General features: G+C 39.6%; 1 protein-coding gene and 1 long non-coding RNA gene across 2 annotated transcripts; both read left to right on the top strand.

Moving 5' to 3' along the window:
* The first annotated feature begins 11446 nt into the window (after positions 1 to 11446).
* Positions 11447 to 14351, top strand: LOC124165024 (anoctamin-7-like). The gene is made up of 3 exons (XM_046542262.1): positions 11447 to 11453; positions 13539 to 13759; positions 14176 to 14351. Exons 1-3 carry the CDS (start codon positions 11447 to 11449, stop codon positions 14335 to 14337), a joined length of 390 nt encoding a protein of 129 aa, XP_046398218.1. The 3' UTR covers positions 14338 to 14351.
* Positions 14352 to 23664: 9313 nt separating this feature from the next.
* LOC124165176 lies at positions 23665 to 26787 on the top strand. The gene is made up of 3 exons (XR_006866144.1): positions 23665 to 23734; positions 25147 to 25226; positions 26710 to 26787. It is a non-coding gene; the product is annotated as an uncharacterized LOC124165176 (long non-coding RNA).
* Positions 26788 to 27112: the final 325 nt, after the last annotated feature.

Raw genomic sequence — 27112 nt, 5'->3', positions numbered from 1 at the left:
CCATTCCACAAGGCGTCTACAAACCAACTCCACACGTCGTGTCTCCTTCCCACCGACGCATCAGCCAGCTTGCAGTTCCCACCGCTCTTCTCACCGGTGCAGGGAGAGGTGGGAGGAAGGCATTAGGTATCTGCTTGCTCTACAGGTAAGTATGGTGGGAATGCAAGTCAGCGTGAGACTCACACCATTCCCCCCTCCAAAAGAAAAATTGAACATAGTGAAATTTTTCTGTCAGCCGACCACTTGCATTCCCACACCACCTAGAGATTTATACCACTTAACATTGACAGCTCCATAAAAATTGCAAACAATCGATTATACTGAAGAGTCAAAATAAAAAATAAGACATTGGTCACCACCGACAGGAGAACAGGATAAAATGTTGAAAAAACAAGACAAGAATACAACACCACAATGAACCCAAAACCCAATATAACGCTATGAAGAAAATCACAATCCCACACTACATTGATTACGGTAACCCCTTCAAAGTCAGCACAAGTCATTTAGAAAGAGATTTGAACAATTTGCGTGCTTCGTAGTAAACCCAATAACCCCCCTTGAATCAACACAAACACTGTACTTATCATACAATCAACTGGGCAAAGATGATACCATTGCCAACTCAAAATTCCAGAACATACAAAATCACTGTTCGAATCATGAAAAGACATAATGCAATCACCAATTTTAAATATTTTTCTCAACCAGTACTCCATCATCCAAATGGAAAACACTCTGTCCCGTCGCACTTACATAGATGCTACATTCGTAGACTTACATACACTCAAAAACACTCAACGCCCCTCGGGCAAACACTCGGCCAACACCATAATGGCCTCATCACTCACTTTTTAACATGGCCGTGGCCTCAAATCATATGGGCAAACGGCTAGCGTCGTACTTTCACAATTACTCTCGCTGCTTTGCTCATCATATGCACCGGGACACACTTCGGGGGAATTTGCACTGAGGGATGGGAGAGCTTCAGGGGGCATGGTGGTCAAAGGAGTCTCCGCCGCTGTCTGCGTTATCTTCGCGCGGTCCGCGCTATCTTCAAAATGGGGTGGGGACAGGGAGGGAGGCAAGGTCATAACGGGCAAGGTCGCCGCCGACGTGTCAACAATCTCCACGGGGTCTTCCTTGTCTTTATCAGAAACTCGCCGCCTACTTCGCAGCGGGTACGGCGAACGCTGAGGTAACGGCTGCTCTGCTCGGAGTGGGCGTGGTCGGTCGGCTTTCCATTCGTCTGCGCGCTCGTCCTCCGAATGATCGGAAACCGCCGACCAAGATGCCTCGCTCTCCAAATCGGAAACGGCATCAATTTTCGAAGAAGGGACAGGGAGGGAAACTGTCACTATTTCTTTCTTCCTCGTTGTTGCATTTGGAGTGGAAGAAGGGGAGGTGGAAACGATTTCCGGAGACGTTGATGCTTCCTCAACTCCTTTCCCACTCGCCATCAGTAATCTCGGACGCCCACGCCTTTTCTCGCCCCTGATTGCGTCTGCGAATTCATGTTCCTTATTTCTCACACCCCTATGTGCTTTAACGCGGTCTTTATGCACCACGATAGTCCTAAAACATAGCTGCAAACGTAGATTAGAGTCATTGAGCACCTCAAGGATTTTATAAGGCCCCGAAAACGGTTTGTGGAACTTGCGGATTCTGCCGGGCTTTATACAGGGGTCGTTTAGGTAAACGTATTGACCCGGCTGGTAGTTCACATCCCTGCTCCTCTTGTTGTATTGCCTTGCCTGCGACTCAAGGGCCCTCTCACTGTTCCCCAAACATTCTTTCCAAATCTGCTTGAGTTGATCACTTAGTTCGTCCACATATGAATCTCTCGTACTAGTCTCTACGGTCTCTAAGCAATGGAAGGACGTCTTCATTTCGCGACCGAAAATCACCTTGAACGGAGTCACTCGCGTGCTACTATGATAGGATGAATTATATCCGGCCACCGAAAACGCTAACCACATATCCCAGCTATTGTCTCTTCCATTAACATAGTGGCTTAGCATTTGCGAGATGGTTCGATGCACTCTCTCACACCTTCCGTTACAGCTGGGGTGAAAGGGTGATGTACGTAATTTAGATACCCCTAGAAATTTACACAAATTCTGGAACAAAGCCGACTCAAAGTTAGGGCCCTGATCCGACAGTATATAATCAGGAACACCGAATTTCAAAATCCAACGCCTAAGTAGAGCGTCGGCCACCACTTCCGCTGTCTGTGAGGGAATGGCCACCATCTCTAAATACCGTGAAAAATGATCGAGAATGGTAAGTATAAACCGGTTGCCGTTCGAGGTGCGCGGTAGGGGCCCAACAATATCTATGCTGATGAAGGAAAATGGGGAGGTACTTACTGGAAGTTTCTTCAAGGGTGCCCTCGTCTTGCCGTAAGGGCTACGTTGATTACAAGGAACACAGCTAGCAATCATCTCTCTCACATCTTTATCAAGGGAGGGCCACCAGTACATCTGTCGTATTCGTCTAATAGTCGGCTTTACTCCTAGGTGTCCTGACAGAGCGTGGTCGTGATGTTGGCGGAACACAGTTTCCCGTCGGCTCACAGGAACCACCACCTTTAATCCCTCACTTGTCGATCGGAACAGCAGTCCATTTTTCTCTTCAAAACTCTCGCACGACTTCCACTCCTGGCATTCCATATCTTCGGCTTGGTACTTCTTCCAATCTTCATCATCCATTACCTCCACCACTCGTATCTTTCGGCTTAACCCGTCGGCGTTAAGGTGGAGTTTTCCTGGCTTGTGAATAACCTCATACTCATATTCGGCTATTTCAGCGCCCATCTGGTTAATCTACTACTGGGATCGCGAAGACTAAAAAGCCATCGGAGGGCGGCGTGATCCGTGATTATTTTGAATGGGCGACCCCACACATAAGGGCGAAAATACTGAACCGCGAATACGACCGCGCACAGCTCCTTCTCCGTGGTCGTGTAGTTTATTTCCGCTGCTTGAAGTTGCCGCGATGCATACGCGATGGGATGCTCCTCGCCGTCTATCTCTTGCGACAACACCGCGCCCACCGCAAAGTTGCTGGCGTCAGTGGAGATAACGAATGGCCTTGCGAAGTCAGGATAGGCGAGCACCGGAGTGCTTACCAAGGCCGCCTTCAAGGATTCCATCGCCGCGTCACAGTCAGGTGTCCATATGAATTTAGTTCCCTTCTTGAGGAGCCGCGTTAGCGGTCTTGCGACCACAGCGTAATTATTTATGAAGCGCCTATAATAATTGGCGAGTCCCAAAAACGATTGCACTTCCTTGGTATTACTTGGTGAAGGAAAATTCATAACCGCGTTTATTTTCTCAGGGTCCGGACGAACACCCTCCCGGTCGATCACATGTCCCAAATACCTTACCCTTTCTCTAGCAAAGTGACACTTTTCAATTTTTAACGACAAACCTGACTCTTGCAGCCGATCGAACACGCTTCTCAGCCTTTCAACATGCTCATCCATGGAGGAACTAAATACAATGACGTCATCCAAATAGACGAGACACTGTGTGGGCTTTAGTCCTCTCAAAACGCCGTCCATCATGCGTTGAAACGTGCTAGGGGCGTTGCGTAATCCGAAAGGCATGCGGTTGTATTCAAAATGTCCGCCCTCTACATTAAAGGCAGTCTTCTCTCTGGAGTCAGGATGCATAGGGATCTGATAATAACCACTCGTTAGATCTAACGTGGAAAAGTAACGGCTCCTCCCTAAATAGTCTAACGTTTCTGTTATATTTGGCAGGGGATACACGTCTGGGGTAGTCACTGCATTAAGGCCACGGAAATCAACACAAGATCCATTCCTGCCACCATTCAAACATGAGTGATATTCTGCCTCTGAACTTGCCTAATAGGATAGGAGAATCACGGATCATTGGACTGCTTTCCTTTTTCCATAGCTGGGAAGATTGCTCATTAACTGATTCTGGAAGTAACATTCATTTGGATGCACTTTATTTCCATTGAAAATTCAATTTCCATGGCACTTATCACTTTTAAACAAGGAGAAGTAACAGGATTTTAATCAAATTAATTCATAATTAATTAAATTACATTTCTATTGCCACACTGATATTGAAGCTGAGGTTAACGACACTGTACATAGTTTCAGGCTGCTGCAAAGCTCCTTCAAGCACTCAGAGTAGTCTGTGCAAACTCACATTTGAATATAATTAGTTATGAATCAATGATGATAGCAATAGTATCAGCTACGAGACTACGTGCTCGTTTCCAGACTTTGCTCACATCGCATATACTTTGACTCCAATTTTGCTAGTTCCGTCACATCCTTGACCTTGGGTGCAATTAGCCTTGTATGCCAGCTATCCAAGTTTTACTGGTCTGGCCCTGATAGGAAAATTGGATGTGTGGTTTTCAACAAATTATTGAAAACAATAGTACCTTGCTGTGGGATAATCTATTCCCATGGTGGTATTGATATTGGCAAACACTGACCCCTATGTAATTATCACTTATGTCTCCCATAGTACATTTCTGAATACAAGAATTCTCCCCTATGAACACCCTTATTCTGAAAAATGTAAAGTTCTCTTGGAAAAACTTGTAATAATCTTGGATAATAGTGGTTATTACATTAAAAACACACAACGTTAGGTCTAGAATAACATTTTTTCTGTTATCTTAAGATGTCACACAGTTCTAATTTTCATCAATAAATGAGGTTTATCTACAATTATATGCCTTCACTATTTCAGGGCCATAACATCAAGGACAACTCCCTGGCATGTCGGCGGCCAACCACCCAGAGGTATATGACATTTTCAAGGTTTTCCATTGGAATTGCTGTACCTTAATTCCTAGAATAAGTATTGATCCCTCACTCTTAGATTGTAACAAGATTGAAATACTTTCTACCATTCAAATCGTTCCACCGCAATTCAATTGAGAATTAAACTCAATACTCAATTGAGCATCCCCTATTCCAGTGGCGCAGCGTGGGGGATAAAACCCCTCCAGAGCTCAGAGAAATTTTTAAGTTTAATCCATTTTACTTAATGGATTTGTATTACTTATGGAATAGTATTAGGATTAATCACATATCCCTCAGAAAACCGTAATGGTCGCCATTTTACACCATTAATCTTAAGGCGGATATGCAATACCCCCACACCCCAAAGTATTATAGTTGCGCCTAAACCCACCCCCCAGCCTTTGTCCTTAGCTGCGCCCCTGCCCTATTCCTCCTATAAAAGGTAAGAAGGGATTTTATAAATCTAGCTAACCATCTTCTACATATATTTAGAAGTGGATGTCTATTTGTCTGTCTGCTATGCGCATTACCATGGCTGCACAGATTGCTACCCAAGTTAGTACACAAGTACTTCTCATCCTACCAAAACGCCTTAGTTCCTCTTCTTGTTGTATCCCACCTGTCCTTTTTCTTGTTGTTTTTGCATTAGCTTGTTTTATGTCACATGTACGACATCATGCAATTTCTGTGGCTGGTCATCCTGCCGCGTAGGCACACCTCTTGACACGCCCTAAGTGAAAACATAACACAAAGGATACTATAATAAACCCATTTAAATGCACTCGGCGCAAACCTTTTAGCTGAGCTATGCGTTCACAAGACATTTTTTGCCTACTCATGTACATAAATGCATTACAATCAACATTGTGGAGTGGGATAAAAGCAGATCCGATAAGGGGAGGGTCGGGCTTAATTACGGTGCAGTGGCCCTAAGGTCTCCCTAAGTTGGGTCTCTGGCAGGGCCAGAATGCATACGACCACAGCTATCTCACCAGTCACCTTCCTTCCCCCATGTCAGCTATAGCCGGCATCAGGTCGTTTGCGTATGAAAATGCTCGTCGATTCAACCCGACGTTTGGCATCAAAGGAAATAGGGATGGGTGAACACAAGGAAACTAGCGAACACAACTATATAAAGCCTGTAGATCCAGACTTTGAGACTTTGAGGCTTGTATGCTTTATAATCTGCAAACACCCTAAAATCCATCAAATCCCCAAAATTCGAGCACTCAAATGTAATGCGGAATTGATTGGATTCGGAAAAGAACAAGAATGCTTGTGGATAGCACTCTTATCTTTATTACGGTCAAAATATAAATGACTTGTACATCAATACCAGGGCCCACTCAAGGGAAAACACAGAGCAAACTGCTGTTGTGTTGCCCTACTAAGGGGGGTTTGGTATGGAATACCCCTCAATTATGTATACCAATTAAGTGGTCCGGGGAAAGGGGTACAGCTAGGAATTAAGGACAGGGGAATTTTAGAGGGGACAATCAATGCTGTGGGATCTGGATGGTATGGAATGCCTGCCATTGTAAGCCGGTGGTGCTGGGACTTCCCCCAGAAAATTTTAAGATATGTAAATGGTTCAAAATGGTGAGGTTTACAGCTTTCTCAGGGATATTCTATCGATCCTTACACTTTTCCATAATTAATATCAATGCAATTAAGTAAGTAAAATGAAATGAATTAAAAAATTTCTCTGAATTCGGGGCGGAAGTGGTCTATCCTCCAAAGCCTGACCCCTCCCTGAGCCATTGTGTAGCATCACCTCTTTTGCGTGTAATGCAGTGTACATTTTTTGTTAAAAAGAAATACCAGAGAGCATTTTCGGAGGTAATAAGAACATTTTAATCCAAATAGTTTAATAGACTTATATTTTTCAAGAACCAACATAATATGAGTGGCAGTGATATATTTTTATTATATACATGGATAATAGCCATGAAACTTTATGAGTTTTTTTTCACAAAGTCTACCTTTTCTTCCGCAAAAATAAAAAATAAATTTGCACCATGAGATAGAATAAAAAATAAAAAATTTTAAAATTGGAAAACAATTTAATTTTGCTGTTTGGGCGTTTGGTTGCCCCCTAGCTACGCCACTCTGGGTAGTTGCCTGGGAAGCCCAGGGTGACGTAGGTCCTGGTAAATGCCACTGTTTAATCTTGTCACTAAAATCTAGGAGAGCAAGTTACATGCAACCATTCCCTGTGAGCGTTATAAAACATACTAGTATATTAGCATATTAGTGCATTGTAGTTTTTGAAGTGAACTTTATTTAAATATTTCCCTGAGATTTTAATACCTCATCTTTAGATACCTATATTTGTAAAACCCGTAATGTGACATTCAAAAAGACATTCCAGCCCTCATACTAAGACATAGTTTAGGGATAAGAAATGAATAGTTTGAAGTTCAAGATGATTGTGAGTTTTGAAATCTGACCCAAATAAGGTGCTCATAATAAAAAATATCTGCATAGAGTTCCCATCAAGAGTAATTGTGAATGGTCTAGTTGGATAATACATGAGGGGAGCCAAAAATAACAGGAATTGCGCAGTAACTTTTTCAATAATCAATATTATCTCTATAAATTTTTATCACCTTCCAAGTAATCCTCATTGACTGCAACACATTAATTCATCTAATCGTTACTTTGACACTTCAAAACAATTTTTTAATTCACTAAAATCAATGTTCTTTCGGCCTTTCACCGATTTTTGTTTTACTTCACCTACCGTCCCAAAACCTTTTCCGTTAATATCCCTTTTCAGTCTAGGAAGTAGAGAGAGTAACAGGTGGCAATATCTGGTGAAAAGTGTGGGTGAACGATTGGCGTGATGCCTTTTTTTGTCAAAAACCACTTCATGGACATTGCGGTGTGGGCGGCTACATTGTCATGGTGGAAGAACCAATCACCTGTGTGCCAAAGATCAGCCCTTTTTCTCCGGATAGTTTCCCTTAACCTCTGCAAAATACCTATAAAGTTCTTCTATGGTTCGGCAACGATCTTCTTGAATGAGGGAGTGGATTTTGCAACATTGCCGTCCGTTCTTGATGTTGACGGGTGCCCTTAATGAGGATGGTCATCAATCGACATCTGTCCATTGTTGAGATGCGAAAACCAGTCGTAGACACGTGCTTTACTTAGATTACTATTCCCAAAAGCAGTTTTAAGCATCGCTAGAGTTTCTGCGGGAGTTTTCCCCTACAAAGAAAAATAAATAAAATAAATTTCACTGCCGCATGTCCACCCCGCCAGTCAGCTATCACACCTTTTCGCTAAATCAGAAAAAGTTGATTAACCAAAAAAATCCCAAAGACAAACAGATGCACTCAGAGGCGACCAGGATTCTCACACTGACTCAGAAAATATCACTGCTTGGAACCCTTTACGGGAAAAGCAGATCCCTCTCTCAACCGTTAGGTCCCCTCTCGTAATGTAAACATGCACTAATATGAGAAACACTAACAGGGAAATTTATGCTGTTTTGTTTAACTTGATTTGAATGCAGAAAAAATAACTCCAAATATTGGTATTAACATAGTATAGTTTTTATGTGCTTTGAAATAACACTGATAATATCTGCAGGGAAATTATTGATTGCAAAGAGTCATTTCTTCAGAAAGCGGCCTCTCTGTAGCACTGCCTGTATTTCACGGTGTGAACGGCTCACTGCTGGGCCACATTGAAATGGGTGTCGTGGTGACCAAGGCGACCGTTAACGGTGCCATCCCGTCAACTGAGCGATTCGATTCATTAAAAGACATCCATACACACGGATAGTTATTTGAAGGCACAAAGTGCTAGCATTTGGGGAAGGGAAGGTAGGAACAAAAAGGACAGGAGGAGAGGGGTTCTCCTTATAAGCGGTCTGATATTCGGATCTCCACTGAGCTTCAATGCAAAAAGAAAGCATTTTGACATTGGCCAAATCTAACATCTATTTCTTCGGGTGAGAAAGCCTCATTCTACATGTTTTAGGATTGATAAATGGGAAATAATTTTTCCCGTTTCTATGAATCCAATTCTTTTGAGTTACATGTACTTATTTCACTGCCTTTCCTGGCCGACTGGCAACAGCTGTAATCAAAACTAAGCGATTTTGTTGTATCTAGCTGCATGTCCTACCTTCCCTCAACACCTGGGTGAGGGGTATCGAAAGGGAACCCACGACATGAAATATTTTGGCCAATTTGTAAGTTATACAGTACTACGGTAATACCGTAATTACCCAGCACTCTGTTTGAAAACACCATTATGAGAGGTTGTGTTTTGCGGTTGGACTGTTATTTATCGTGGTTCCAGCTTTAAATATCGAACGATGGAAACGAATTTTAAAATTCCAAAAGCTAGTGCTACTGCTCATACCAGGGTAAGTGAATTCAACTCGGAAGGATTTTTTGTGAAAGACAGAGCACATTTTACTGTGCTAAGTTTGCAATTAAAGAATTTGAACACACAGTCACTCAGTCAAAGAAAGCGAAGGAGGAACTCGTTGTCGCTACTGCTGAAGCATTTTTAAAGGCTTTATTTAGTGTAGAGAAACTTGACAATCCAAACATTCTGGAATGGCTCTCCAAGTATAGACATATATTAGGGAGTGGGGATTTGCCATTAGCTGATCGTATATGCCAATACTACATACTTGAACCATTTCCTTCATTTAGTTTTATCAGAAATTTTGTACAATCGAAATTGTGTTAAATGTTATGTAAAATGCTTAATAAAAGTATTAGTGTTCATGAAACGTGTTCCATAAAATAAATGGCTATAAATGTGGAAAAATAATAGCATTATAAAAAACTGCCAAGATTTTCTATAACACAAAAATCACATGGTTTAAAAATGAATTTTAGCAAAAAATAAAACGTCTTCCACGGACCTCTATTTATAGGCCATTTGGCATAAGCAATTTTTCATACTATTTATAAAAAATTCCAGGAGCAATAATATAAGTTATAATGACCCAGTGAGAAATGGGTGGTGGAGTCCACGTGGAACCCACGTGGAATCCACGTAGAGTGGTGGATATTTGGTGGTGGTGGATATTGAGTGGTTGGACCCACGTGGAATCCACGTTGATTTCAAGTGGATTTGTGGTGATTAGCATAAAATGGTAAACAGAATTTCTAATTTGTGGAACTTAACTCTCTGGTGTGACATTGCGTCATTTATCATCCTGAAACCACGCTAGTTATGTGAAAATGTATCGCACATTCTATTTTTATATAATTCGTGGAAAGGCAGCCATGAGAGCACATGAAAAATCGTAGACACATATAGGTTTAGCTATAGAGTGGTTGAGGTTTTCATGGTTTAAGGACATCACCTACTGCTGTTTTAATTTTTCCACCAAATTTCCACGTGGGTTCCACGTTGATTCCACGACCAAAAACACGTGGTATCCACGTTACATCTCCACGTGGGTTCCACGTGGATTCCACCACCCATTTCTCACTGGGGAGGGCCCAGTGAGAAATGGGTGGTGGAATCCACGTGGAACCCACGTTGACTCGTGGATATATGGTGGTGGTGGATATTGAGAGGTTGGACCCACGTGGAATCCACGTTGATTTCAAGTGGATTTGTGGTGATTAGCATAAAATGTTAAACAGAATTTCTAATTTGTGGAACTTAACTCTCTAGTGACATTGCGTCATTTATCATCCTGAAACCACGCTAGTTATGTGAAAATGTATCGCACATTCTATTTTTATATAATTCGTGGAAAGGCAGCCATGAGAGCACATGAAAAATCATAGACACATATATAGAAGGTTTAGATATAGAGTGGTTGAGGTTTTAATGGTTTTAGGACAGCACCAACTGCTGTTTTAATTTTTCCACCAAATTTCCACGTGGGTTCCACGTTGATTCCACGACCAAAAACACGTGGTATCCACGTTAATTCTCCACGTGGGTTCCACGTGGATTCCACCACCCATTTCTCACTGGGATAGTTCAATTTAAGCTGATTTCTAAATAATATCATGTAAATTGATTTTCCAGCCATAACACGTGACTGGAACGAGTCCACTGCATAATTTGGGGAATGACCCCTGCCCCCAGCCTCTGGCAGATCGTCAAAATGGTATGTGATCTGTTTTTGTTATCATTTTTCTAGGTACACTTTTTTTGTAAATCGGTCTCATTTCATGAAAAAAACAAATGCATACACTTTCAAAATCATACACCTTTATGGTAGACAAATTCCTCCAGAAACTGATTAATGCTATGATAGCTTTTGTTTACGGGAAAGAGTTTCTAGTTAGAGGTTTTGTAACTCTGAATAACTTAATGACCACCATGCCCCCCTTCTTAGCTTACCCGCCGTGGCCAGCTTTCTTCCTCTAATAACTCATTGTATATATAAGGCCATGCTCTTCCTGTATCCTTTATTAATAAATTTTGCATTTTAAATATTTTTAAATATAGATTTTGTGAATATGGATCCGAGATTTTTATTCAAATTGGTGAAAGATTCATTTTGTATTTGAATTTCTTAAAATTGTGGATTTGACCAATCACCCATTTTTACCTTTTTTGAGATGATAGAAGATGTCGTATCACAACAATTTCATAGATTGCAGGGCAGATTGTTAATGATTTTTTTTTATTTACTGCAACAAATTACTTGCAACCATGCCCTGTGAGCGTTAGAAAATGTATTAGTACACTCAAATTTTTAATGAGAACTTAATTTAAACAATAGCCAAAACATTTCAATATTTCATCTTTAAATATATGTATGTTTGTCAAACCTGTGATTTAACATTAAAAAGACATTTCAGCCAAGATATGTACTAAGAAACTTTTGGGACAAGTAATGAATGATTTTGAATTTCGAGATGATAATGAATTTTGAAATCTGAACAAAAAAAAGATACTCGTATAAAAATATTTCTGCATACCTTGAGAACCTATCAAAAGTAATTGTACATGGTCTAGTTGGATAATAGTGTAAATATGTACTAAATATGCAGGGGCAGATCCAGGATTTCTCTCTGGGGGGCACAAGAAAAGGATTTTGATCTGGGGGGGCATTAGGCTACCTCGTAATACAAAATGAATGCAATGATAATGGGACATTATTAAAAATCTTGTATATTTTTTAAGGGTCTAAGGGTGCACATGCCCCTGTGCTCCCCCCCCCCTCCTAAATCCGCCAATGCTAATATGAGAAACACTAACAGGGAAATACATACATGCTGTTTTGCTTGGAGTAACATTTTATTTCAATGCAGTAAAAAAACCCAGATATTGTTATTAACAAAGTACATATATTTTTTATGTGCTTTAAAATAACACTGATAATATCTGCAAGGAAATTTGTGATTGCATCACTATTGATTTTAATTTATGTAAATTTGAAATAAAAAAATAATGAAATAAAATGAATTGAAATGAGAAACAACAACACAAATGATTTGGAAAAAAAAATGTTTCCTCAAGGTACTAATAAATTTCCAAGAGTAGGTACCTATTGTCTTTATTTAAGGGTCATTGGTGTTGTATTTTTAGCCCAGGAGGGTGATAGAGATTAAATGAGCAAGCTGGCACTGGATGGCTACGTATTTATTTGATAGTTCCTACCATACGAGGCATTAATTTGACATTACATATCACTTTCCCGTAATGGGGAATACCGGAAGTAACCACCAGTACCAACCTTCCCAGTGAGAAATGGGTGGTGGAGTCCACGTGGAACCCACGTGGAATCCACGTTGAGTGGTGGATATTTGGTGGTGGTGGATATTGAGTGGTTGGACCCACGTGGAATCAACGTTGATTTCAAGTGGATTTGTGGTGATTAGCATAAAATGGTAAACAGAATTTCTAATTTGTGGAACTTAACTCTCTGGTGTGACATTGCGTCATTTATCATCCTGAAACCACGCTAGTTATGTGAAAATGTATCGCACATTCTATTTTTATATAATTCGTGGAAAGGCAGCCATGAGAGCACATGAAAAATCGTAGACACATATATAGAAGGTTTAGCTATAGAGTGGTTGAGGTTTTAATGGTTTTAGGACAGCACCTACTGCTGTTTTAATTTTTCCACCAAATTTCCACGTGGGTTCCACGTTGATTCCACGACCAAAAACACGTGGTATCCACGTTACATTTCTACGTGGGTTCCACATGGATTCCACCACCCATTTCTCACTGGGTTGGTGAAAGCGATTCATAATTAAATTAAAAAAGAAGAATTTTGTGCTTTCACATTAATATTTATTCACGACCATGGTTTTAACGTTAGACGTCATCATCAGGTGATGACCTGATGATCTTCTTTTTTAATTTAACTTATTTTGCTTTCAACTTACAACCCAATGCTCTACCAATGAGGGCAGCAATCAGTGGCATAGGCAGGGGGGTCTTCCCCCCCCCAAAATATAAAAACAAAATTATTTTCCTTCATAAAAGAAAACAAAATATTGAAACATCATGAATTTACAAAATATTTCTTTAACTATTGACGTTTTTTTGATTATGAAAAGTGTTAAAATTAGTTAAAGACAATCTACTTCGTACCCTGTTTTTTAAAAAATTTCCCCCCTGATTTTTGGCACCCCCCCCCCCCCCAAACAAAATTCCTGGCTACTCCACTGGCAAAAATTTTCTTCTTTGCATATTTGATCCTTAGCATGTGAATTTAAAATATGTATTTCACATTGCACTGTGTGAGACTTCCTTTTATTTAAAGTTTTCTATTTTTTTATTTTCATAGCGGTGACATTTCTGGAGTACTGGAAAAGGAAGTCAGCCAGTTTAGCCCACCATTGGGACTGCACTGGTTTCCAGGAGGAAGAGCAGAGGCCAAGGCCTGAATTTGCTGCCAGGGCACCATTCTTGGAGAGAAATCCAATCACAGGGGTTCGCGAACCATCATTCCCATCTCGGTTGAGGCACAAGAGAATAGCAGCTGGAATTGGAATCATCTTCCTCATGGTAAGTCGTCAAGGTTGTATGGTCACATATATTGACTGTTTCTAAGAACCAGTAAAGTAAATGTATTTAAAAGCCTTTGAAATTTTTGCAATAATTTTTTCCATTTCAATGAATGCCCATCAGTACATTTTCAAAGAGCATAGTTGCTAGCATAATTTCACTGGTGAAGTGAAAAATTTCATAGTTTTTTATGTTTGAGCTCCTGGATTTCCTGAAGCCAATGGAGCCAATTTTTTTTTATTATCATTTTATTGTGGTATTTATAAAAATGTATTAAATTATTGTTGCAAATTTAGCAATTATGATGTCTTTTAATATAAAACAATATCTTTCATTTGATTTTTCATAACAAATTTTTGATAATTTCTTCACCAATATTTATACATATTTTTCTTTGTTGTTACATTTCTTTCTAGATGAGCCTCGTGATGATATTTATTGTGGCAGTTATCATCTATCGAGTATTGGTCTCCCCTCTTCCAGAATGCAACATTCCGTTCTCAGGCTCAATCAATAGCCAATATCACTGGAGCATGTGTCAACTTATGTCTTATTATGGCTATGAGTCGTGTTTATGAGAACTTAGCACTCAGGCTCACAACTTGGGGTAAGTCATGAATCACTTACCTGGAAAATATTTTGGGGTGGTGAAGGATTGATGCAGATGTTAGAGCATAAATATGGCGTGGAGGATGGATGTTCGTCCAACCATGTGCACCTTATGGGATAGCTGATACTTATATCAATCATGAAAACCTTTATGGACCATAACTATTGTGTGGCGTACAGGTTTTCAGAGAATACATATATCCATAGATGGATTTAGGAAGGGGCACGGGGGCATGTGCCCCAGACGCTTAAAAAAATTGACAAAATCTTTTTACGGTTATCATTACATTTGTTTTGCTTAGTGTATTATGGAGCCTCAATCATTTAATTTCGTATTAATAATTTACACATCAAATTCAAGAGAATATTTTGTACGGAAATAGTTTTCTCTTGTTTTTAATCTCAAATATGGGAAGATCCATTGTTTGCCTGTCAGACCCTTGGGCCCCTCCTGTCTCCCCCGAAAAAATCCTGGATGAATGAATGAACCCCTCAATGAACCATAATGAATCCCTCTTTCCAGCTTCTTATCCCTAAACTTCTCATTATATCGATAAAATGCAAATTTGATTGCAATGTGTATGAATTTCACGTATTTAATCTGCAGTGTGAGGTCCTCCTTAACCCATGTATTTTATTTATTCCACCATTTTTGGTGTTGCATATCTTGGAAGTGCCATGAAAGGATACTCCTAAAACACTTATCTCCTTATCAAAACTTATCTCACGTCATTTTTTGTGTTACCAGAAGCAAAGACCATGCAGGTCAGTGGTGTCAGGGGCGGATCCAGGATTTCTTTCTGGGAGGGGCACAAGCAAGGCCGTATCCAGGGTTTTGTTCAGGGGGGGGCACAAGGATACCTTTTTATACAAAACAAACGAAATTATAATGGGACCGTATTAAAAATCTATCATATTTTTAAGGGTCTGGGGGGGGCACGTGCCCCCGTGCCCCCCCCCTGGATCCGCCTATGAGTGGTGTCATGGTGCCGAAATGCCTTTCCAGCACTGGTTAACAAAATACATATTAGTCAAATAACACTTTTATCAGTTTTGTTGCCTCAAAGCTTCTAGTACATACATTTGTAATCAAAATAAAAAATTTTGTAATAAAATGTGTATAATAACTTGTAATAAAAAAACAGACAGAGTAATATTTCTCTTCTAAAAAAAGTTGATGTAAGTGCATTCCAGCACTGCTAAGTTTGCCATGACATCAGTGATGCAGGTTTTTCCTTGTTCCATTCAAGTGTTCTACTGGTTAAAGTACTGGTTTACATGGTTCATTTGAGAATCACTCTCCTTCACTTTCCTTCCTTGTGAAACTTTTCCATTTCTTCAACCCGTCTTTGCCACCAAACCTCTGTTGCCTTCTTGATTTCTTGTCATAATCTATTATTTTTTAACCCTTATACATTCTATGGTCTTGCTCAGTGACCATGTTCTTTCATTTCTTACTCTCCACCATTTTCTTTACCATTTCCTCTCTGATTCACGGTTTCTCTACTCCTTAATCTAATTATCCAATGGAATTCTCTGCTACATTCACTATTCCATTTTTATCTTACCCCACCCTTATACCAGTGGCGGATACAGATGGGGGGTGCGGGGGGCGCGCGCCCCTCCCTTGCGGGTCCGGCCGTATTGGCAAACATGGCAGAACCACGATTGTGACTTTTTTATATCATAAGATGGCATTGTCTAATATATGTGTATAATTACATTAATTAAAATTTTATTTTACTCTGCCTGTGACTTGATTATTTTTTATTGCGATATCGCGATAAAAAGTAAAGGCAACTCAATATATCTTTTGCGCCCCCCCCTTGAGTGTTTTCTGTATCCGCCCCTGGTGGGTACTCTAGAGTCTATATGTCACCCATCTTCTGGACACTATTCTCCACTAGTTCCTGGTATTCCTTTCTCTTGGTCCCTTTCAGGACTTCCATTTTCTTGCCTCACTAATTTTCCTTAGTCTTTTGAATTTTACCTCGCATTTCATAAGCACTAGGTTGTGGTCTGAATCAGCTGAGGCAGAAGTAGAGAAGTTGTGGAAGTGAGTTTTTCACTCCAACTCTAAATCTCTGCCTTACCATAATGTAGTAGTATGTAATATATTCTAATGTAGTATAATGTAGTCTATGTGAGTTCTCCTCATATCCCCTGGAGTCTTCCACATGATCTCTGCCCATAATTATGTTTAAACCATGTGCTTGTGATGAATAACTTGTCCCTCCTACAAAATACTACTATTTTCTCCCTCCAGTTGTTTTGTTTTCCAAATTCTCCTGTTTAATTTCCATTGCTAGTGCTCCAGTCCCTCTATACTGCCGTGGGACGCTTAACCCTCTCACTGCTGTGAACGTTCCTAGTACGTTCGCATGGCAGACTGCTGTGAATGTACTTTTTCTCCCTCCCTGCCATGCAGTTTCGCAAAAGCACTTTGAAGGGTCCCTAATCCAGGACCCTTTCCTCGAGGACCTCACCCACGCAGGACCGTCACATCGACCCTACGTCTTTGAACCATGTTTCTGCGATGAAAAATAACGATTTTGTTAACTTTGCTAAAATGGCCATTTTCCGGTGGTCTGCAGCCACGTTTTTAGCAAAGTTAACAAAATCGTTATTTTTCATCGCAGAAACATGGTTCAAAGACATACTTGATTGCTTGATTGGCTGGAGTTTGATGAAAACAATCATTATTTGATGATCAGATTGATTGATTGATTTTAAAATTGCAGTCAGGACGGTCACTTTTCGGGAGGGAGGCCCCAGCTGGTTGGGTCGATGAGACGGTCCTGCGTGGGTGAGCTCATCGAAGATAGGGTCCCGGATTAGCGACCCTTTGGAGGGTTTACCTCGCCCATTATATAAGTACCTGATCCATGGGCCCACGAAACACATTTTAACCTTTTCACCGCATTGGAGGAGAAGGTTTTCGGAGATTGAACAGCAGCGAATGGGTTAAAAAATAGGCAAGATTCTTAATACAGTTAGCATTACCTTTGTTTCATTTTCTATATTACATAGCCTCAATCATTTAATTTCATATTAACAACTTTCATATTATAATAAAGAGAATGTTTCATGCAGTAATTATTGTATGTTGTTTTTAATCTCAAATATGAGAAGACTGTATGTCTGTCAGACCCTTGTGACCCCCACCCCTCAGAAAAAATTCTGGATCCACCCTAATTTATCAGTGGCGTATTATACTAGCATGTACTCATTCCTGAAAACCTTACATCTCTCACCCCTCTCTTCAATAGTCACCTCCTAAAGTGGCCACTTTTCTGCTATGCTCTCACAGGGTCACTATTCAAAAGTTCCCTTTTTCCTTTCCATTCATGTTTTCCTTTCCTTCACCTCACTGAGGAGGGCCACTTTGTGTGTCTGAATATGCATTTGACTTGTTCCTCATCTCATTATGACCATCAACTTAGCTTTTCTTGGAGCTAATTTCTCCTGAAGTGTTGAAGTCATCTGTGAATCTGTGTGTGACTGTTTTCTGAATGCTTGTGAGTGCACATCTGCCTACAACTCAGCATCCGTTGCAGTCTCTCTATAGCCCTGCGGAGAATCTCAGTATGTCAACCAGGAACAGTGGCATAACCAGGAGGGAGCACAGGGGGCACGTGCCCTCCAAACCAAATGCATTTATTTTTTACCCTAGATTACCCTAAATTAACTTATGTATTTTATGTAGCCTAGCTTACTAGCAAAACAGCTTCCCGTCGACCCATCAATTGAGTAATTTTAAGTGCCAAAATAGGATAAAATTTGATTTATAGAGATAAAAATGTTCACATTTTCTCCAGAGGGGGTACAATTCACTGGCCCCCTGGGTTGTGCCACCCACAACACATCATCCTGGCTGCGTCCCTGACTAGGAGACCATAGTTTAGGTCCCTTAAGCCCTCACAAAGGATCTTGTTTTGGTTTCATATATGCATGAGTTTGTGTGTTTGTAAGTGAATTTGGCTATTCCATTCAGTGGTGCCGCAAGGGGGGGTTTTTGGGGTTAAACCCCCCCCCCCCCCCCACAGAGCTCATAGAAATTTTTAAGTTTAATAAATTTTACCTAATTGAATTATTATTATTACTCATAGACAAGTGTAAGGAAAACTAAAATATCCCTCAGAAAGCCATAAAACTCACCATTTTCTACCATTTATCTTAAAAATTATCTGGGGGAGAGCACCTGCATCTCCCACTTACCCTGGCTGGTATTACCTATTTATTTTAATTATAATACATACCCCCAGTATTATTTGCACCTAAAACCCCCCTAGCATTGATTGGTAACTGCACGTCTGATTCCAGTTGAGAGGCTAATGGTTTGGCCCCATGCTGTGAAACTCTCATCTTATCGCATACCTTCACAGTTATTCATTTATGCAAGGTGGATGAGCATTGCACGTTACAACTATTTGGCCATTTGAGTTATTGCATACCATATTGTAATCTAGAGGCCATAGAGCTCAATTCCCCCCATTTCACAATCAAAATATCGATGGCTAAGTTCTAACAACACGTATCTCAAATTTTGGCTGGTTTGACATAGGTATCTTAAACAATGTGTAATGACATTAAAAAATAAAATTCAAACAAAAAATAACTTTTTGTTGGCAAATGCATGCTCCTTTTTCAGTCTTATGACTTTTTGGTGCTTGATTTTAGTGTACAATTAGAAAAAATTAATATTTTTTTTGCTTTCCTGAAAAGTTGCTATTTTTGAGTCACGTGTTGTTAGAACTTAGTCATCGATTTGTAAAAATCAATCCTACTCCTTTTCAGTTTTGTTTCAATTCTGATCTCCTGCACATGCCCAGTGAGAAATGGGTGGTGGAATCCACGTGGAACCCACGTGGAATCCACGTTGAGTGGTGGATATTTGGTGGTGGTGGATATTGAGTGGTTGGACCCACGTGGAATCCACGTTGATTTCAAGTGGATTTGTGGTGATTATCATAAAATGTTAAACAGAATTTCTAATTTGTGGAACTTAACTCTCTGGTGACATTGCGTCATTTATCATCCTGAAACCACGCTAGTTACGTGAAAATGTATCGCACATTCTATTTTTATATAATTCGTGGAAAGGCAGCCATGAGAGCACATGAAAAATCGTAGACACATATATAGAAGGTTTAGATATAGAGTGGTTGAGGTTTTAATGGTTTTAGGACAGCACCAACTGCTGTTTTAATTTTTCCACCAAATTTCCACGTGGGTTCCACGTTGATTCCACGACCAAAAACACGTGGTATCCACGTTAATTCTCCACGTGGGTTCCACGTGGATTCCACCACCCATTTCTCACTGGGTTGGGTCTTTCACCATTTCCCATCGACGGAAAGTCCTTAGATACCAACCCAAGGTTAGGTACTTTCTGCTACAATAGGGAAGTGCACTAATTTTTTTTTATTGCTGAATTTGAAAGTTTAGCCTAAAAAAGAAACATTAGTATAGTCACTTTTATTTTCTGCATCTGGGGTATGCACTTTAAAACGTTTTGAAAGTCGGAAAATTTCATGTTGCGCTGAAACACAGTGCCTCCATCTTGATTGAGATGTGACGTCACAAGGCAGTAGTCACCAGTGGAGTATCGCTGTATTCCGTCGCCTTCTTTAGCGCGGCGAGAGTTTCCGGGAATCGGTGGAGTTTGCTTCCTAAAAATGTCGTCTAGTACCGAAAACATGAATTCAAAATAGAATTATAAATGATTTTTTGTTCCAAATTTCATCTCGACGTCGAAACAAAAGCCTGGAGAAGATATTCATTCCCGTGCCTTAAGCACAAGCTATACGGAATAAATGGTTCAAGGCTGCTCCTGACTCTTACCTATCGATGATATTCTGTTTTGAAGATCATTTGAAGGTATTGTAAGATCAAATTGATATTTATATTATAATAATTTACTTAATAGGTACCTCAGTCACATCAGAAAGTGTGTTGAGTCAAAATATAGCATCTTCCGCGTAGACCTACGTAATTTATAAACTGAAAGTAGTTTGGTTAAAGAATTATGGCGCGACTGTTTTTTTACACGACCGGGCAAAATGCATACTTTGCCCATGACATGTGCATATATGATAACAAACGATTTTTGTTAAAGTTAATCTTTATTTGTTGAAATTAGTACATTTATAGGTGATACAGATATGAAGGTACACGGCAGGTCGCGCGGCGTAATTTGTACTCCACTGGTCCCAGTGAGAAATGGATCATCGAATCTACGTCGAATCTTCGTCGATTCGACGACTATAGATCGATATGTGGTCGACGTCGATTTTATTTGTTCAATCGACGTTTTTTTCGACGTGTTATTCTCATTGGCCAGCGGGGTCAGCGTGTTGATTGGCTGAGGGGAGAACTTAGTGATGTAGTTTTAATGTCTTAAAAATAACGGTGAGACGCTATTACAACATATGTGTCTTACATAAGAAATATAAAATTAAATAATTATTTTATTTATCCATAAACATTAGTTTTAATCTCCGAGAACAATCTTTGATTCCTTTTAATACTTTAACTTGACCGTTGAAGTTCGATTGCGTGTATCAGTTGAGCTACGGTTGAGCTGTTAGTCGTCATGCTGTTAGTTCTTCGCAGTAAACTCGGAACAGAGACATTCGGCGCCGTATAGAAAATTTATTGTCGCATTTATTTTGAGCGACAAACTTTGCTAGCTCTAAATCCTGTTATTGGTATTTAAAATCCTTCTGAAACTTAATGAGCTTTAGGATTCGTATTAATCAAAAAAGGCATTCCGTCGCTTAGTAAAGACAAGCTTCACTACGTCTTCCATACTTCGGAATCGGTCTGCTTTTGGACCGCTGTATGACAGGTAGGATTAGCTTCCCCTATTTAATGTGTTCAAGATTTCCATTTTCACACATTTGCCACATACGCCGGACCTTCTATTTGCGTCCAAGTTCTTACTTCTTTCCTGCATGGTATGTGATATGCACAAGCTTGGCTTTGTGACTACGTTTACCTCATTTCGATACCTATATACTCGCGTCATAGATGTCAACACCTCACATTTTTTCTCAAGGATTTCTTATTATTATTGAAGATGAATACGAAGGACTTAAGATTACAAATCACCATTATAAATTTACTTCAGCCTCCATTTGTTTAGACTTTATGTGCTCGATTGAAATACGTCGTTGGCGCAGCAATAGATGCTCTTTATTAGCCGAAAAGATGTATATTTCCGCAATTATTAGTAGGAATCGCAGGTAAAAAGACGATATCTCGTCGACATAGAAAACTCGTCGATGGCGTCGACGTCGAAAACACGTCGATGGCTTCGACGTCGAAAACACGTCGATTTTCGGACCATATAGACATCGATCGATGTGTTACCATCGACGTTTTATCGATGAGTACTTCGACGTCGAATCGACGTAGATTCGATGATCCATTTCTCACTGGGGGTGACGGGTTCATCTTGCTGATCTAAAAAATTAGCTACAATACCTCGAACTTTGAAAACTCGCAATATAGGCAGTCAAAGTACGTTGTAAGAATACACGAGACCATTATAGCCCAGAATGTACGTACAATGTCGAAATCCTTGGTTTTCAAAGATTGACGTATTTTATACGCCAGCGCGCCCGGTCCAGGGTTATCAACTTTTATTTCATCCTATTTGTTAGTTGAAATTATATTTCAGAATGGTTCTTTTAGCACTGCTACTGAGGTAAACTGGTAGGTACTGAGTACAAGGTACTGAGGTATGTACTGAGTAAGTAAACTCCCTTTGGAGTAATGTGAATTACAAGTGTTCGAGATGTATGGCATTTTATATTCGCTTTGTGTTCTTATTAATTATGCCTGTACGCATATTGTTGCTTGCCGCGAGCCTTTAATGGTATGTGCTCTTGCAAGAGTGGTTTTCATTTTTAATGTGGAAGTTGGTCAGTATAAGCAAAGAAAAAATTAACATTTTAGCGCAACCAACCCCTGTAGTCATCGTATCTCGGCGTTTGTAATGACACTGCTAAAATACCTAAACGCCATAATGACGATAAAATAATTGTCTCATGTCAATGATTGCTGCAATTATAATTAATGATAAACTAGACGCCGTATGATCACAATGAAGGCAATAAAACATAATGCCATCACGTAGACTTGAACCACGGTCCTTCGGGTTACATCTTTCCTTTGATGCGTGCACTCTACCACTACCCCAACCGACCCATTAGCAGATTTGGGATATTTTGGATTTATATATATAACTTGTAAAAAGTAACGCATGAAAATTAATTAATTACAGACTAACTAACGCCCTAATTGAAAAAGATGCAGCAAGGTACGCGGTCTCCCCTTGTTAGCCTTAACGTCTCGCATTTCTATGGAGCGTTGAACCTGTCCTCCTTATTCAAAAATTCAGTAACCATAAATACATCAAAGTTTGGTATACCATTTATAAATCGTTGGAATTTTCCTTCTCCCAACCAAGATTATCTTTTCTTGAACCCATCCTGGACAGCGAACCATTGCAACAACCAGCCAGCTCGGAAATAAGGCTAACATCCCATGATTCTAGTAGCGAAGGGCGAACGTTCCGGCCGGCGTGAATACATACGCAACGAATAAGTCTTGCAGCAAACGTCTGAAATAGGTTTATTAGTTTGACTCGGTTCTTACAAAAAAAGTTTTGGCATGATAAACGGCATTGTGCCAAAATATACCCAGCGAAAAATAAATGCCATCATGCATTTATTAAAGATTCAATGTGCTATTCGTACTACTCTTTCCAAACTTGAAGTTGACAAATAAATGAATATTAATATATTACGCAATGATGAAGTCGTTTACTCAAAAGAGAAGCAGCCACATATATAATCTGAAGATATTTTATGACAGCAAAAAACGGATACCCTCAAATTCTGTAATTTTTCTATGCAATAATAGTGGTAGAACTAAACTGTGTAGATGCTGCCTTCTGCTACTGCCTTGTGACGTCACGGCCAATATTCAACATGGACACCCGTTTTCGCGGCCTTTGAATTTTTCCATATTTCAGACGGTCATCTCGAATCAACTATTCACTATTAGGATTTAAACTGTGGTTTTACGACATTATGTTATTCTGAACTCTAATTTAAAAAATGTGTTTGGTGCATTTGAAACACTAGTGCACTTCCCTATTGGCACTTTCAATTTATCATACTTATTATAACAAATTCCAGGAGCAACAACATACATAATGATAAGGGTGGATCATTCAAATAACATTTTAAGATGGTTCCTAATGAATATCATGTAAATTGTTTTTCAGCCATTACACCTATGTGTGAAATTTGGGCTATGACAGCTGCCCCAAGCCTCCAGATGATCATCAAAATGGTATGAGATCTATTTTTGTTTTGATTTCTCTGAATATAAATTTTTTATGTATTAGTGTCATTTCATTCAAAAAACATTTCCTCAATGCACATGTTAATTTCCAAGAATACCTATCATCTTCATTTAACCCTTTCGCACTGGCCGCTAGAATAGGAAAATGTTTTCGTGCTACAAGTAGCATTAGAATATTTCAAACCTCTCTGTATTGAGCTCTGTTTTGGGGGTGAGTTGCCTGGGTATTTTCATCCCTCTGTTTTGGCACCCAGCTCAACGCCCAGCGATTAGCGTCCATCCCTTACCCCACCTACTGGACCACACCCTCTATCCCTATCATAGCACGAATCCATGGTCAACTTACTGCGTTACCAGTGTTTTTTCAACCAAACACTGTATTTGATTTTCAATAATTTACTCTTACAAAAGAATATCTAGTATTTTTTAAGCATTGTGGAATTTTAAACGTGTTTCTTGTGTTAATAACTACAAAGTTAGTAAATATGTATAAGGTGATAAGGCTCTAAGTATGTAAGTCTGTTATTTTTAACGCTTAAATTTGGTTTACAAATTACTTAATCTCAGATCAATACGAAGAATTCATTTCAAAGCATTAAAAAAATTGTAGTATGCACAAAATATATCATTGAAAAAACTACTGACAATATAACCACCTCGCTACGGATTCCTACAGTGAGGATGATCATAAATGAGTATTCGGCTTATAATTGCTAAGGAGTGGCCCTAAGGACTCGCTAAGCTGGGTCTCAGGCCGGGCCTGAATGCATCCAACAATTGCTACCTCATTGGTCACTTACCATCCCTCGCATCGGCCAGAGCCAATATATCCGGTCGTCTGCATTGAAAAATCTGTGATAGCTATACCTGACGTCAGGTCTTCTGCGTATGAAAATGCCCGTCGGCCACACACGACGTCTGGTGTGAAAGGGTTAAAGGCAGGCCTGTGCTGGGCGCCATCTTACGACAGTGGATGGCCATGGCCAGAGGGTGCCAGGAGTATTCAGGGGGAGGACTGGTGGGGAGTGTGGGGGTGTGGAATATAATAATTAACTTTGAAATTTATATCCTCACCCTCTTGAGATTGAATTGAATCTTACGAGATTGAATCATACTATATTAAATTATTATTTTTTTTACTCAAGATGGTGTTAATTATGCTGTTGAATGGGACATGATTGACATCAAGGGACTGGTCAATATTGGTATTCTGACTGTAAAATTCGTCAATTTCGGTATAGGAGGGTGTTTTGGCGGCCCAACACAGGCCAGGTTAAGGGCCAATGGCATATACAATTTATCATACTATGATACATGCAAGGAGCATGAACATACGTAATAATAAGGGTAGATCATATGTAAGCTGGCTCCTAATGAATATCATTTAAATTGTTTTTCAGCCATAACTGCTGACTATGCGTCTACACGCGACATTCGGGGAATGACACCTGCCCCTGGCCTTCAACAGATCATCAAAATGGTATGGGATCTGTTTTTGTAATCATTTTTCTAGATATACATTTTTTATATATTAGCCTCACTACCAACCGTAAACAAACACGTACACATTCAAAATCATACACTTCTGTGGTAGACAAATGCCACCAGAAACTGTTTTGTGCTATGATGGCTCAAATAATAGCATGCGTAATAATTGAGCAATAGGTTATATACGTAATAATAAGGTAGAAAATCCAATGTGCAATTCAAGATGGATTCTAAATAATATCATGTAAATTAATTTTACAGCCATAACACCTGACTATGTGTGAAATTTGGGGAACTTTTGGGACAAGGAATGAATGATTTTTAATTTTGAGATGAAAATGTATTTTGAAATCTGAACAAAAAAAAGATACTCGTAATAAAAATTTCTACATATGTACTTTGAATGCCTACTACTAATTATTGTGCATGGTATAGCTGGATAATAGTGTTAATCAGTGGCGTTACTAGGAATATGCTTTGGGGGCGCAGGGGGAATGGGTGAGATGGCGTGGGGTGGCAACACCCCTCCCTGGCAACTGGGAAAATTTTAAAAATCGTACATGCCTAGGAATACATTTTACAACATTTAGGCACTAAAGATTTAACTTTAAGTAGTTGCAGTTATTCCATGTCAATGCTGGGTAATAGTTTTAAATATTTTCTTTTTAATTGCTCTGAGTCTTAGTGGTTTGAGTATGGGGAGGAGGATGAGGGGATGTATTCGTCCCAAAGCACCAGGGAAATAAAAATATTATTTAAAACCATTGTCTGGTTTGGACACATAACAAATGCATCCGCACAAAGTTAAATTTAAATTGCCAAAATGACGTAAAATGCATTTTCGGGCATTTTATTTTATTTTTTAATTTACCTTAACTTCCCATTTTCTGGGGGTTATCCCCCACTACCCAACCTAATCCCCCCTCTCAAAGCCCCCCAATTCCCCTAAAAGCATATTCCTAGTTATTCCACTTCTGAGTCTTATTAGGGTATCTATTCCCTCATAGTTGCACCACTGGTGTAAATACTAATATGAGAAATACTAACAGGGAAATACATGCTGTTTTGTTTGGAGTAACATCTAAATTGAACACAGTAAAAATAACCCAAAATTAGTTGATAACAAAGTATAGGTTTTTTGGCTTACCTTATTATCATACTGATAGTTTTGGCTGGGAATTTCATGATTATATTTACGTTATTTTCACTTTTGCGCAAAGTTGAAATAAAAAACGATGAGATGAAAACAACTACTGACATATGATTTCATGCACAAAGGATTCCCTCAAGGCATGCGTTAATTGCCAAGAGTACGTATTAATTTCAGTTAAGGTCAATTGTGCATGAAATTTATCGCACTAATAATAAATAATATAAGGACAATAACATACATATTGAAAAGGATACAACATCCCAAATATATTTCAAGGTGGTTTCTAATGAATAGCATTTAAATTGTTTTTCACCCATAACAGCTGACGACGTGTCCCACCGCAACATTTGGGGAATGACACCTGCCCCAGGCCTCTAGCAGATCATCAAAATGGTATGAGATCCGTTTTTGCTATCATATTTCTACATATACGTATGTACATAAAATTCTAGATATAGAGAAGAAACCCTGCTACTTAGCCTGTTTTGTCAATTAATAGAGATAAATTAAGCATCCAAGGTTATATTGACCAAGTTTAAAGTTTATCTAAAGAATTTTATGATTTCATGATGAGTGGGAATGAACAACAAATGTAGAGAGTATGCAACCCGCGTGCCACCCAAATTTTCTGGCTGGGGTGCCTGGCGCTCACTCTCGGTGCGATATCTCGGAATCCAAAGGGCAGAAATGAAAGAAATTTGAGGTGATACTCTGCGAGTGTCTAA

Source organism: Ischnura elegans, chromosome 9 (genome assembly GCF_921293095.1).
Source record: "Ischnura elegans chromosome 9, ioIscEleg1.1, whole genome shotgun sequence".
NCBI classification, from domain to species: Eukaryota; Metazoa; Arthropoda; class Insecta; order Odonata; family Coenagrionidae; genus Ischnura; species Ischnura elegans.
This window is presented reverse-complemented; position numbering and strand designations above follow the sequence as displayed.